Source organism: Protopterus annectens, chromosome 8.part0 (assembly GCF_019279795.1).
Source record: "Protopterus annectens isolate FY-2018-M chromosome 8.part0, PAN1.0, whole genome shotgun sequence".
NCBI classification, from domain to species: domain Eukaryota; kingdom Metazoa; phylum Chordata; order Ceratodontiformes; family Protopteridae; genus Protopterus; species Protopterus annectens.
In genome coordinates this window covers 1,338,839,814-1,338,855,538 of record NC_056741.1, presented here as the reverse complement: position 1 = coordinate 1,338,855,538, position 15,725 = coordinate 1,338,839,814, and the positions used below count along the sequence as shown (strand labels likewise).

The 15,725-nt window shown below is 39.2% G+C and overlaps 1 protein-coding gene across 1 annotated transcript in view; it reads left to right on the top strand.

Moving 5' to 3' along the window:
• The window catches only part of MILR1 (mast cell immunoglobulin like receptor 1), a 339,675-nt gene that overhangs the window by 302,500 nt on the left and 21,450 nt on the right, over positions 1–15,725 (top strand). Inside the window, exon 12 of the mRNA XM_044079434.1 lies at positions 13,088–13,162. Within this exon, the coding sequence (XP_043935369.1) occupies positions 13,088–13,162 (75 nt within the window). The remainder of the gene's footprint in view (positions 1–13,087; positions 13,163–15,725) is intronic.

Genomic DNA, 15,725 nt, shown 5'->3' with positions numbered 1-15,725 from the left:
CTGCAGCATTTTAATAAAGAGACCTTGATTTTCGAAGCAGTGGATTTTTGTTTTTCAACAGGACTTTTGCTGTGGTGAGCCTACCAGTGTTCTTTTCCACATTTTGGTGTTTTTCTCTGGAGGCTCATAGAGTGGTGTGGTTTCTTTTGGTCGAGGGGTCCTAATATAGTGATGTTTTTCTATTGTTTTTAATAGTTTGTTCAACAGTTGTCTGCATTCCAGAAGGTTTTAAGACATTTTACCATGATGACAGTGTCAGGGATTGGTTCAATAACATGGAATATGGTACACTACTGAAAACTAACACCCCTATATCCTCCCAATTAACCCCCCTCAAAGTTTACCTGTAGAACTTCCTCCTCCTCCTTCACTACCTCATCTGTCTTCGAATGCTGAATAACACGTTAGCATACTGTACTTTCTGTTGCACTTTAATTACTTGTGCTCCTCATATCTTCTGCTAACTAACATTACTTAGTATCTGTGGTAAGTTCCATGTCTATTTGCAAATATTTTATTGCCTGCTAATTGCAGCTAAATTGATGTCATATCTGTTTGTAGATCGTTTCTTGTTTCTTTGTACTTTTCGTGTATTTGCATTATATTTATAGCAAATGACATGACTTTGTTTATGTATTTTCCTGCCAGCTAGCCACAGATAAATAAATCACTGTGTTTGCTTATTCATAAATCATGGTCTGCTTCTCTTTATTATGCGGTGATCCAAGACTGATACTGAAAAAGGCACACTAGTCCAAATCACCTACCATGTTAAATAACTACCCAAGGCAAATTAAGAGATTTCAGAACATTTAATTTAAAATGGATATTTGAAAATACCTTCAGGTAGTCCCTATAAAAAGATAAAAAAAAAATCAGCAACATTAAAACTTAGTGGTTAAAGTTTCTACTCTACAGTCAGTGTTTAAGCCTGACCTCCATTTACTATTTGTATGGCTTACATGTTCTCCCATGATTACTATTTGTATGGCTTACATGTTCTCCCATGATTACTATTTGTATGGCTTACATGATTTTCTTTGTGTGTCACTATTGCAGTCATTACATTTGGGTTACCAGCTTGCAGTAGCCCTCAGTCAGCCTGATTAACAAAGTCCTGGGTTCTGCGTTGGTTGCTGTCTCTTCTTCCATGACGTCAGGTCGTCAGGGGTGTAAAACATGCAGCCAATGCCATTACATCAGTCTTTCTTGCCCTGCGGTGCCCAAAGCAGAAGCAGTTTGCAAGTGCCGGTCAGACGACTGCTGAAAATTTAATTTTCGAGTTTCAGAAATGAAGTCTTCAACTAAAAGCTAAGTACCCTGTTGGGGAAACTTTTTCTTGCTCTAAACCAATGTCAGTAAAAGTAAATAACTACATTTCTTGTGGAAAGCAAATACCTCATAAAGATTTTCATTCGTACTGTATTCCTTGCCTAGGCCCTGACCACGACGTACCTCTCTGTTGGTTTTGTGCCTTATTTAAACCTCGAACTATCCATCATCGGTATATTTTCGCTTCTAAATATTTTGGTGCTCGGTTCAATTATCTTGATATGACTACTGACATTCCAAAAAAAAAACCGCAAAGATAAAGACAGAGACAGGCCGCCTAGGTCCAAAACTGCAGACAATGCTTCTCCTAAGCCAGTCGCCAGTTCACCGGTACTCAGTGAGGCGCTTTCACAGCCTCTGATACCCACTACTTCAGATTTGCAGGCCTCTACTGAGACCCATTTGGAGTCCGGTATGCCTCGAGATGCTTCAGCTGTGGAACCTGCGCATGTCTCTACCTTGGATGGGTCCGGAGCCGCTGTGCAGGCACTGGCTTCTGAGGGTGTATTCAGGCCTACTGACTTAAATATTAAACCGATGCCATCTTCTTCTTCAAGGCCTAAAACTTGAACCATGACTAGAAAATTAATGCCCAGACTGCACGGTCAGGCCTCTATGCCTAAAAAACAAATGACGAGTATGGCTGAAGACCTTATTACTTTAATCAGGGGAAGCCAACCTTCCCCCTCTAAGAGACCTAAGACTGAATTTGCTTATGATACTTCTGACCTGGATTCTGAAATTTCTGTTTCCTCTGATGACCAGGATTTAGCCTTATCTACCTATGAAGATTCTGATGCTGAGGACTCTATTCCCTCTGCCCCCCCACCTCCAGAGGATTTCTCTTTTGGTGAAACCTTGCATACTCTCAGGGAGCTTTTTCGTTGGGAAAGTCAGGATTTCTCTGATTCTAAAAAGAGGCTTAGGGATTTCTTACTCCTGCCCTAGCTCAGGCCTTTAGACATTCCTCCTGTACTAGACATTGTTGATGATCCTTTTTCTGAATCTAGCTTGGCCCCTAACTCTTTACCTCCTGCTCCCAGAAAACCTGATAGATATTACAGGGTTCCTGACTCTCACAAGTTCCTTTTCAAAAATCCTACTGCGGATCCTGAGTCCATTTCACAAGGACCCAGGGGCATTAAAGCTACTACTGCCAAAAATCCTACCCCCTCTGATAGAGACTCCAGGGCGCTGGATAGATGGGGTAAGAAGGTATACATTTCTGCAACTTTGGCCATTAGGGCCTTAAACTGCCAGTTTCATATGTTAAAGTATCAGCAGCATATTATTGGATTGCTTAAACAGAAAATGATCTTGATTGCTGACTGCGCTGAAAATAAGGATTTACAGGATACTTTACAATGTGGTTTTGATTCATTAGAGGCACCTTGCAGGGCTGCTGTAACTGGGGCTGTACTTAGAAGGCATGCTTGGCTTAAGGAGCAATCCTTGCCAGATCATGTTAAAGCTAAATTACTGGATGCTCCCTTAAATCAGGACCGCCTGTTTGGCAACAAGGCAGAAGAAATTCTTAAAAAGATGGAGGAAAATAAATCTATGCAAACTGTTAAAGATTTTTTACAAGTACAACCTCCAAGATTTAGTAGGCATTGGCCTTCTAAGAACTGGTCCTTTCCTGCCTCTTCCAGACATGTTCAGTCCAAACCCAGATCTAGCAGAGCACCCAGGCTTCAGTCCCAGGGGACGCACAGGACTAAGCAGTGGGAGGCCTCCACTTCCACATCTGAGAGTAGTAAAACTCCCCTCTATGGTAAACTTCTCAATGACTCCTTTTTAAAACTTCTAAGCACTTCTCAACTGGCTGCTCCTTTAGGGGGAAAGATTGCTCTTCATGCAAAGAACTGGGAACTCATTACCCAGGACAAATGGGTTTTAAATATAGTGTCCCAAGGATACAGATTTCACTTCCACACGTTACCAACACCAAGCGGTTGTCCAGATCTACCCCCAAATCAGTGAGCAGAGGCCCAAAGGCAAGTACTCTCTCTTTCTTAAGAATAGGGGCTATTCAATTGGTACCAAAAGAGGAAAAGGGACAAGGTTTCTACTCAAGACCTTTCCTCGTACCCAGAAAAGACAATTTATGACGTCCTATCCCGGACCTGTGTACTCTAAACACCTTTTTGTTGATTCCAAAATTCAAGATGCTGACTCTTCACCAGTTGCTTCCTATGCTAAGCAAAGATGCCTGGTTGGCAACACTAGATTTAAAGGAAGCATACCTGCATATCCCAGTCATGGCATCTTGCAGAAGATGCCTATGCTTCAAAGCAGGCTACACGCACTATCAGTTCTCTGCACTGCCCTTTGGCCTATCTACTGTGCCCAGGGTATTCACAAAGTGCCTAGCTCCAGTCATTGCATTTTGCAGGCAAAGAACTATTCAAATATACCCATACCTGGACGATTGTCTAATTCAGGCAGAAAGCCAGGACATACTTTTAAATCATCTGGCCTTTGTACAAAGGGTGCTAACTTGTCTGGGGTACACCATAAATGAAAAGAAATCACAACTGGTACCCTGTCAACAAATTATATTCCTGGGAGAAAGCTTGAATACAACTTCCCAGATGGCTTTCCTCACACCAGAGAAACAAATTCATTTGACAACCTACTTCAAACAAGTGGCCACAAAAACCCTGCTATCTGCAAGGCAAATACTACAAGCCTTGGGGTTCATGGCCTCCTGCATTCTTCTAATTCCATATGCAAGACTGCATATGAGGAAACTACAATGGTATCTAAAAAGAATATGATGTCAACATTCTCAGGATCTAGAAGCAATGATTCCTATCATACCTTGCCGGAACCTAGAGTTCCCTTGGTGGGCAGAGGCCTGCCACCAAAACAATGGACTACCATTCACACTATCCCCTGCCACCCAAACCCTAACAACAGATGCATCAGACTATGTATGGGGGGCTCACCTGGCATGGAAGTGCATTCAGGGCAAATGGAACCCAAGTCAAATGCACCTGCATATCAATCAAAAAGAAATGTTAGCTGTACAGAATGTTCTGACAGCCTTGAAGGACCACATTCTTCCAGGACAATTAATGGTAAAGACACTATTATGTGGTACATAAACAAGCAGGGGGGGGTACCCATTCTTAATTCCTCTGCAGACTAGCCATGGCATTGTGAAACACAGCCTTGAGCTACCAAGTGCATCTACAAGCTCAATTCCTGCCAGGAAAACTAAATACACTGGCAGATGGACTAAGCAGAAACCTCATGGACCCACACGAGTGGAAACTGGAACCAAGGATTTTCAACATGTTGACAAGCAAATGGGGGAGCCCAGATATAGACCTGTTTGCCTCCCACCAGAACTATCAATTGGACAAATTTTGCACAAGGACTCCCCACAAACAAGCATGGAAAGTGGATGCTCTGTCCTTCAGCTGGAAAAACCTATCAGTTTATGCCTTTCCTCCTGTGCCTCTGCTCTTCAAAGTATTACTAAAGATAAAATAAGACAAACCTAGGATGATTTTGATTGCACCAGACTGGCCACGCCAACACTGGTACCCCGTCTTGAGCAGTGTGTGTCACTGTTGGCCTCATGGCACCTGCCTCAGTCTCCTACCCTGTTGTTTCAGCAGGAGAACTAGATTCTGCACCCTCAGCTTCAAACACTGAACCTAGCAGCCTGGCTAATTTTCTAATCTCTCCTTTACAATCCCTCAGTAAACCAGTGATGGATATCATTTTAGGGGCAAGGAGGCCTAGTACTAGAAAATCTTATGCTGAAAAATGGAAAAGATTCTGTGCCTGGAACCAATCTCAGGGGACGAGGACAGCAGCACCCAATTTACCTCAGATTTTACAATACTTAACTGAGATGCTTCACAAGGGCTTGTCTTTTTCCCCCATCAAAATTCATGCCTCAGCCATTTCATCTCATTATAACAAAGAACCTCCCCTCTTCTCTCATCCACTGCTCAAGCAGTTCTTCAGAGGAGCCAGAAAATTTAAGACCACCCAGGAGAGCTCTAAATCCAGCCTGGGACCTTAACTTTGTATTGGAGAAGCTCACTCTTCCTCCTTTCGAGCCAGCTGCTACTGCAGATTTAAAATTCCTTTCCTGGAAAACAGCTTTCCTTTTAGCAATCACTTCAGCTAGTAGGGTATCTGAATTACAGGTCCTTATGACAGTGGAGCCTTTCATCATCCTTCATGTGGACAGGGTGTCCCTGAGAACCAATCCCTCCTTCATGCCCAAGGTGGTATCCAGTGTGGCTCTTAATCAGTCCATCCATTTGCCAGCCTTCCTTCCTAATCCACAGAACAAAGGGGAATGGATACTGCACTCCTTAGACGTGCACAGACAACTTAGATTCTACTTGGACAGGACTAAACCTCAAAGGAAATCTGAACAACTGCTGGTGGCATTTGCTGCAGGGACAGAGGGGAAAGCTATTTCAAAGCAAACCATTTCTAAATGGATAGGTCATTGCATTCATTTCTGCTATAAGCACCATGGAAACCTATCCCACAGGGGATCAGATCCCACTCAACCAGGGCTGCATCTACCTCTACAGCCTTTCTCAGAGGCATCCCTGCCAGGGACATCCTAGAAGCTGCTACGTGGAGTTTCTGTACATACTCTCACCAAGCATTGCCATTTGCCTATTTTCTCTAAATCCAGAGCTGGCTTTGCCTCTGCAGTCTTGCAGGGCCTTATAGCTGGTCCTAATACTATCTGAATTCCTCCTCCCATCCTTAGCTTTGGGAATCTACCCAAATATATTGACTGCAACAGTGAAACACGAAGAACATAGTACAGTTGTGTATACTTACCATAAATGTAGATGTTCGAGTGTATTCACTGTTGCAGTCCTGGTTACCCTCCCTCCAGCCCCTGACTTCTTTTGGCTATACCTCTACTCTCCTTTACTATGCTTAAAAGTTTTTGGTATATTTGCTTTTTTGTTGAAGGTATAACCTTGTATTTTTAATTGCTTCCCATTAGGGGGGCACCTGATATCTGGGGCAAGAAAAACTGATGTAATGGTGTTGGCTGCATGTTTTATACCCCTGACGACCTGATGTCATGGAAGAAGAGACAGCAACTGATGCAGGACCCAAGACTTTGTTAATCAGGCTGACTGAGGGCTACTGCAAGCAGATAACCCAAATGCAATGACTGCAACAGTGAATACACTCAAAAATCTACATTTAAGGTAAGTGTACACAGCTGTACTTTCTCCCATGATTACTATTTGTATGACTTACATGTTCTCCCATGATTACTATTGTATGGCTTACATGTTCTCCTATGTCTGTATAACTTCTGTGTCCCCAAAATAGTCCAGTTCAGTCAGCTATTCTGAGTTTTAAACTCTCCATTCACCATTCTATTTTGGCCCAAGTCATGCCTAAACACCCAGTCAGGAAGTAAATTAATTAAAACTGAAATGAAACAAAGAACAACCAGGGTCAAAATATCAAATCACCATGCTATTGCAGTACACCTCACAAAACAGACACCTGAACCATCCAGTAAGGCATGAAAATGTAAAGGGGCACATCTTCCACAACCTAGTGACTATTCTGTTTTGGGGTTGTGCCCCAGTATTCTATGGGATTAAGTCTTCTTCACCTATGCAAGAGCCATTTCATAAGCATAAGTCTTAAACAGATGTATCAGTATGTATCCTTAGCGCTTCAAATGGTATCCTGTCACTATGGTAAGAGGGATGCACCATCCCATCAAAGAGTAAGTGTCATACTCCTCAATTAAGATATCACATTACCCAGTACTGGTTACAGCTATCACTACAAGGCTATGATACAAGCTATCTGGCAAACAAGAACTTTACATAAGAAACAATGAGAGACAATAACAAAGAAAAAGAGTTTCACAGTGAAAATAGCCATTTTATGTACTGTATATACAGCAATGTACAGCCAGACAGACACACTTTGTGATTTTAATAAATGACAAAAATCTGAACACTATATACAGTAAAGCAGCACCACATTAAACAGTTGGTACCCAGCCGTGTACAAATGCTACTCATAGTTTTAGATGCTCATCAGCAAAGACAAAAAATACATGTTTGTGTGCTGGTAATTAACTGCCCCTGAATCCATACTCAGCCTAGTGCACTATTTCTCCTGAAATGTGAAACATAACTATCTATTTATTTTCCATAAACCAGTAAGTTGACTGGTCATACAGATAATCCCCTGGAATAACCCAAGTCATAAGACAGGTCATAAGACAGATAAGAAAAGAACAGGTGACAGGCTAAATACAGTTTAGAGAAACATTGCATAAAACATCTGTTTAACCATATTTCAGGCTATTACAAGTCACTTTCCTATTATGCACCTTATTCCACAATGCCTCTGAACATATGACTTCCACTCACCTGTGTCGATTTCACTATCTCAGTAGCTTAGATACTCACTTGTCCTAAATGCCTGGAAGATTAGAAAGCTGTGAGTTCTGTTCGCACATCAGGTGCATACGTTTAGTCAAGTACTCAAATAAAAAATACCCACAGTGATTTGATAAACCAGTGGACCACACACGTAAAATAACAAAAAGCACCCACAAGAACCACGATTCACATAAATTTATTACTCAATTTTAAAATCATAAAATAAAATGCTAGTAATCACACTGTCACCAAAAATGCTTCATCGGGCTTAAGAACACAGCATAAATGAGATAGTTTAAATACACAAATGTAATCACATAACTTGAGATACAGTATCATATTCTGGCATTTACATAAAGAGACATAGTAAGTAAATTTCGTCATGAAGCTCTTACAGGATTGGTTTAAGACTGACTGCTCTGTTTAAACCTGGTGGTTGATGAGCTCAGAAATTCAGTATCCACTTAAGTTACTCCTTTTTCGCAATGTTTATTAAATCCCCTCCCCTTGGGGGGTGACACAACTTGCAAGGTTAAAAACTTAAAAGAATGCATTGATGAAGCGTTTTTACAAATGTGTGATTACTAGCATTTTATTTTGTGATTTTTAAAGTGAGTAATACATTTATGTGAATCATGGTTCTTGTGGACACTTTGTTTTGTTTAGTTAAGTACTGCTATTTTAATAAACATTATCTGATACAGTAGTCCTGAGGATTCAGCCAAGGTCCCATCTGCATCAGACAGTTGCAGCTTAGGTTGCTGTTACAGATTAAAGATTCCCCCTGACATTTAATGGAAAGAATGTTAGTCAAGCCAACTTGAAGAGTGAAGTAATCACTCTAAAGAAGGGAATCCTTATGATGCACAGTTAGAAATCACACCAGCGATGACTTCATGTGAAAAACAGTGATCACCTTTTATCTTCCTTAGCATCTTTTTATTCAGGCAACAAGGAATTTCGCCTCAACCACATACGAGGAGCCAGAATTTTCTGACAGAGGCTGTGACAGAGAGCAAAGTTCCCCTTTCTCTGAATTATTCATATCTTGGAGTTTGTTATATAACTTAGGATATTCTAAAGGATGGCTGTCAATCACATATACAAGACCCAGAATTGCTCGTCCTAAAACTTGAAAACAATGAACTATGATTCAAACAAAAAAATGGTGAAGGTCAAAACTTTCTGTTACATAATTTAGATGTTTGGGAAAGGGGCAAAGTCACACCCTCCTTGTGTATACACTAACTCCACGATCACTGTACCTCAGGGAATGGAGAATACTCCAAGGAACTACAAAGTTGAACTTGCTATATGTTTTCCCTGTAGTTGCACTTGATGTTCTTGAATTCACAGGACTGCAGTTACTGTCATCAGGATCTAACAGGCATTCACAGTCTCCCAACATAATGTATTAAAGGCTGTTTTATTTGTGTATGCATTGTATGTATTTTTGTTTATTTGCTGTCTTGTTTTTTTTTCACTTTTGGAAACTGCAGTTCTAATAGCCCAGCTGGGAATGACTGAGTACTAATGATTCTGTCTTTTGCCAATCATCAAACATTTAGTTAAATAAACAGTTTAAGTCAATCAACATATTTTTGACTGAAAATCCAGCGTAACATTTTAATGATTACATAGACTTCTCAGCTGTCCCTATTTTGGTGGAATCTTCCCATTTTCCGGCCCGATTTACCCCCTGCACATGATGTAGATATTGTGGGGGTATGTACCCATTTTCAGGCTTGATTTACTCCCTCACACAGTTTTCTGTCTCCCCTATCATCACATATGATTTTTGAACTTGTGTAGTGCACAGAAAGTCCCACTACATGGCCAACACAATAATGGCTCCAATAATTTAAAGAAAGAGGACACATACACATCTTACATCTCCCTTTTTCAGAAGCAAAAATAAATGGCATTGTGAGACAGAAATTTGCAAAACAATTAATTTAAGTCTATAGATTTTACACTGGTGATTGGATAATGTGCTTATATTTTATTCATCATTTTCATCACCTTCTGATGTGTTTCTGAGTATTATCCCACGTTGTTACTGAAAGCTAGCAGAGTTATGAGCTAGTTGATATTCAAATGTTTGGGTTCCTATCACATTGTCAAACATTTAGATTGTCAAATGCCTAACTGTTGACACCTAAATGTCAAATGCTGAAAACCACGAACTGCCAATTATGTAAATTATTTCCTAGGGAAAAAATTTGCTTGGCCGTCATCAGGGATTTGCTCTTTTTCCCGATGTAGAGCAATCTTGGAGTTGGTATATTTAGTTAGGGGGGGTGTAGGGGGCACAGCCCCCCACATCGGGGGTGTGGGGGATGAAGCCCCCCTCTTGGTTAGGGTTTTAATTTTTTTTTTTTGGTCAAGCAAATTTTTTTCATGGGGCAAAAATTTGCATAATTTGCCGTTCTCGGTTTTCAGTGTTCAAAATTTAGGCATCGACGTTTAGGCATTCAACAATCTAAATGTTTGAAGTAATATAGATGCAAATGTTTTGCTAACTAGATGTCCATATTTTTGGCTGGATGTCACTACTTTTCAAGGGCTTTGCACCTATTTACAATGTCTGCAGGTTGACAAGTATGCAGAAAGTCCCAAAAGAGATGTAGTCTCTTTGCTTCAGATTTGCTAATTATGAAAGAAAAGTCTTGGGACAGGGAAAGATGGAACTGGCATGCTCTTCAAGATAAAAACAAGGGACTTCTCTTGTGGCTCTACAGTGAAATATGATGGGTGTTTCTACAGTAATATTCATTGAGGGTGTTTTGGACTTGGGCAAATGCGCAACTAACAGTGAATTTTTGTAAATGTTTTTTGTGAAAGCTACTAAACACTCAGCACATCATGACAGTATGTTTTTTGTTACATTGCATATAGGGAGTTGCACTCCCTTTACCTCACCATACCCACCTCTTTTTGTAGAATTAGAAAAAATGCTTTTAGATGGATAAAGGGAAGTACTACCCCACCAACAAAGCATTTCAGAAAGCACAGTAACTATACTGAACTTAAATAGTATGGTGATGAGTCCATCATCTTACATAGCCCTTATACCCAATCCTGAATTAGCTAAAGAAGCCTAGTCTTTAGAAAGTAAAGTCAGGACTGAATTATTTAAAAAAATGGCAGAGCTTTTAAATCACACTGCTAAGAAAATTTGTCTGGCCATGTATATAAGCATAACAAGAAGTTATATTGTAGTATATGCATGCTACTAAATGGCACGTTGAAAGCTTTTCTCAATGGGCATTAGGTAATGGTTGCTTAACTCCAAAAACTATTTGTGGTTAATAGGTAGGGCTAAAGTATTTAAAAAAAGAGCAAACAGTCTGCATATCATTTCCTCAAACTGTTATCCAAGAACTGTTTTACTGAAGGCACAAACTTAAAAAAAGCAAAAAAAAAAAAAACACCACAGTCGTATTCTTTCAAAGACTAAGATGCTTCTAGCACAGGCCAGGTCAAATCTTCTTATTTGTTCTTTACTCTTCAAAATACTCAAAATAGACATCCAGTCCCCTCTCTCTTCTAAACTTTTTACTGCCGCTCAAGCCCCTAATTTAAGAAGTCAAGCTAGGGCCAATCTTTCTTTACAAACCCCTTGCTTTCAGACTGCACTCTGCTAGCCATTGCTTCTCCGTACTAGCCCCAAAACTATGGCAATTACTTCCTCCTGATTTAACTGATCACACAAACTACTTCCTACTCAGGCCACAGTTCAAACAATATTTACTAAAATAGTTTGAATGCAACTGTCCATTTAAAGGACATGTCACCTAAAGCAATATATCCAACCGCACAGTATCTTTACCTCCCATATACCTGATCCACCTGATTAACTCAATCATCCTAAACTGTGATTGAGCTTACCGAACCAGTACTGCTCCAAACCCACTATACATAATCTAATCCCTTCTCTCATCTTACTGGTCTCTATTAGTTTCCTAATCTAGCTAACACTGTCTGTATCTCCACCACTTCTACTCCTCCTAGTTTAACTCTATTCTTCCTTTTCTATTCCATTTACACAACTCTACATATATTTAAGCAGTAACCCACAGGTGGGTGTGGGTCAATCCTGTCATACCTACACCCAGTTGTGGCTTATTGCCACTATAAAATGACACTATTTAAGAAACAAATGACTTACCTTTCTTAAGTAATGTCTTTGTATAACAGTGCTCTGGTATTCTTCCAGGTTTGCTGATCTACTGCACATGCATATGGGAGTTGGGTTCCCACACCTGCATAGTGCATCAGTACTGTTCATGTAAAGCAAAGGCTATTTTCTCTCTTTTTTTTCTCCCCCCTGCTACTATGGGCTCTTAATGCAAAAACCTACACAAAGCCCCACATAATGGTGCGGGACAAAGGTCCAGAAATAAGTGACAGACCTTATTGTTCTTATAAACTTAGAAAGTTACACCAATAGCAGGTTCTGTCTTTGCATGCATTTTTCAGAAGGATATGAAGTGTAAACCTGAAATGTTTGTCATTGAACAGTTGAGAGGTGTGAGAGACTGTCGGAACTTTAGTCCGAACAGTGCAGAAATACAAGGAAACCAGGTATGTTTTGAGTTTCTTTAGTTTTGTAGAATGTGCCTGATTTTCTTTCTATTCTGCTCTGTCCTTTAAGCATATGCTAATAGAAAAATCTGGCCGCTCAATGGTACTTTAGTGGCTGAACTTTTTTCTATTGGTATATGCTCAATTTACAACAGACATACTGGTCAGCTGTCCAGTCAGAGTACACCTTTTTAAATGGCAATGAGCCATTATTGTATAATTGGTTAGTTAGATCTTGTATGTATATATTGCTCATCAGATTTTCTATGCTTATTATAAATGTAAAACATTGTTATTTGTATACTGTACATTGCTTTGTCACATTATGATGTAACCCAGGTTGAGCCTGTAATTGGCCATTGTTTGATAGTGTTCTTCCCTGGTAAAAACCTATAAATAAATAAATAAATAAACAATGAGTAAAACACAAAAACAAAAAAGGTGGAAGTGAAAATCTAACACCCTCCCATGCTTTATAAAATCGAGACCACAGATGGCAATTGAGTACATGAGATTTGCATCTAAGCCTTTTCCATTAAGGCCTTCAGGTTGGGCAGTCACCACTTCTAGTAATACTTGGATAGAATCTGTTTTATTACTTCATGAAAATATTTCATAACTTTCAACATTTCATAAAATATTTCATAACTTATCCTGGAGACAACTTCTAATAAGTGCAAAATAATTTCTACTGTTCCACAGTGTATACAGTTTTGTCCAAGTTTTATTCAATCACTTACTTTTCCTTACAGGATTATGTCAACTGTGATCTGAGTAGTGCCCCGAACATAAGAACCAAAGCTACTGAAGCAGAAATGGATTCCCCGGTAAATATAAATCAGTTTTTAGAATAAATCAGTGTTTTGTGGGAATAATAATAATAATAATAATATTAATAATAACAATAATTACAGATACGACTTTTCTAATCCTTTGTTGCAAAATGCAAAAGATTTATTAATATTTGCTGGATCAGTATTGCTGGCGACACAGTTCTACACATATTTTTTGCCATGTATAAAACAGATATTTCTCTGTTTTCTTCTTAGTGGATGGTACAGTCTTTTACCATACCATGACTGTTTATAGAACCCACAATCATAGGGTCCTCTCAAGCAGACTGCATAACAGACCAGATTTTGAAGCAATGCAAGAGAATGCTCAAAAAGAGTTTTAATTAACAGTATGATTTGTATTTATTAATAGGACAAAATGCTGGTCTCTTCTTTCTTTATTGTATTAGGCTGGTAAGTAGGATTACCAGGGTGAAATACCTGATGTAATTCCCATAACCTGCTGCAGATGGCATCTCTGTATGGCTGTGACTGTGATTGTGACTGTGGGTCAGTGACCTCTTGTACCATGTCAGCTTTCTTCTTACTTTTCTGTCTTTGCAAAATGGTCTTACCCTTAATACAGTAAATAATGTCAACACTTCCTGCATTAGCAGAGCAGTATATAAGCTTGCCATGGTGTAAGCAGGGGAAAAGAGAGTGAGAGTCTGCAAAAAACATTCCTGTGTTCTTGGAAAAAGACAAAAAATGTTGAAGAACTAGGTGGGGTTTTCCTTTGTGGCATCAAATTTAATGTTAACGTGCGATGTAATTCCACATCTATTTTACCTTCAGCCACCCAACCACTTACATTATCTTGTGCAAACACACACACTAAATTAGACTATAAAGAGACCGAGCAAACCAAACTGCCACGTACAACAGCATTCCACTGCTGTTCTACTTCCATATTTACTTTTTCTTCCTCTCTGGCTGGGTGATGTGCATATTTTTTGTAAGTCTTTAGGGAGTTAGAAGAGATATGAGGGAGCACTTGTGAAAAGTGGATGTGAGGTTAAACTTCTGAACATTCAGACCTTCATCTTAGGCTTTTGATGATATGAGATAGTATCTTAAGGCTGGATACCAGAATAACTTTCAAGTTTAATCCTGGGTCCTGAACAAGTCCATTTTATGCCCATAAAAGATGCTATTATCATAGAAAGAGCCCATATTTCATGATTAATAGACCAGTTGTTCCGAGCTGCGACTCATACTATTCCATAGAGACTATTTCATCAAAGCCCATTCAAATTAAGACCACAAGATCAAACTGGTGTCTCATGAAACATCTGAAACTTACGACAAAAATGTGGTGACTCAGATAGGTAATTACAACAAAGTTTGTGTAGGGAACACAGCCTGTGGCACGAGGGTATGGTTTATATCAACTGTCCCTGAGTCATACTCTATCAAGAGTAGCTTGATAGAAAGTTGCACTCATTTGGAATGAATGGAAAATTCTTTTTCTGATCACAGAATCCCCCAATGCAAAATAAAACTGACACAATATTGTGGGTTTCAGATCCCAGGCTTGGACTGACATCGTGCTTTTTTGTGACTCTGTTTAATTGATACAATCTAAACAAAGCTATTGACAATAATATCCATATTCTTCTATGCTGAGTTAAAATATTCTTATCATATTACTTTAGCCTTTATTTTTCATTATATATTGTATTACCTTATAGTTTCTGTATTCAGAGTTAAACCATGTTATCTTGACTAGCTTTAACCAAAAGTAATGCACCCAGTAGCCATCAAGGAAAACTCCACTTAATTTGAATCAAACACCAGCAAAATCCATTAGTTGTCAAGCACTTTCATCATAGACAATGACTTCATCAGAACAAGGATAATTCACATGCTTGAAGAGGTCTATATATACCTAAAAAATTAGCACATATTAAACTAATGAATTAAGTTAAGCAATCAATTAAGAAAAAACTTGCTTAATGACACATACTCCAACATAAAATGAATACTAAATTCTCAAGTATAAAAGTCTATGTATATGCATGCACAGCTCTTGTGAAACATAGTAAATGAAAATGCATAGTTTTAAAAGAATTTTTTGTTTTGTATTTAAAATGTATAAAAGACTGCTGCGGTGGTGCAGTGGTAGCATTGTTGCCTCATAGCAAGAGGTTCTCCCGTTCAATTCTTGGCTGGAGTGCGGGGAGTGCCTTCTGTGTGGAGTCTGCATGTCCTCCCGGCGGTTGGGTGGGCATTTGAAAGACATGCGTAAATGGGCGTGCCTTCGTGGAAGGTTCAACGTCAAGCTGGCACCTCAATGTTCGTAAAAATCTACTGCCAATCATTAGTGGACCTGAGTTCCGCTGTGGCGACCCCTAACCAGGAAAAGCCAAAAGACAACAACAACAACAACATTTAAAATGTATAAAAGAATGTATGTATAAAATATAAACATTTTTCATACCTAAAACACATAAGAATACTTTAAAAAAAGTTTAAACATACTTGTGAGTTTTAGTAGACAGGAAATGCACAATGATTATAAAGTTATCTATTTAATCTGAGGTCCCAATCCTTAATT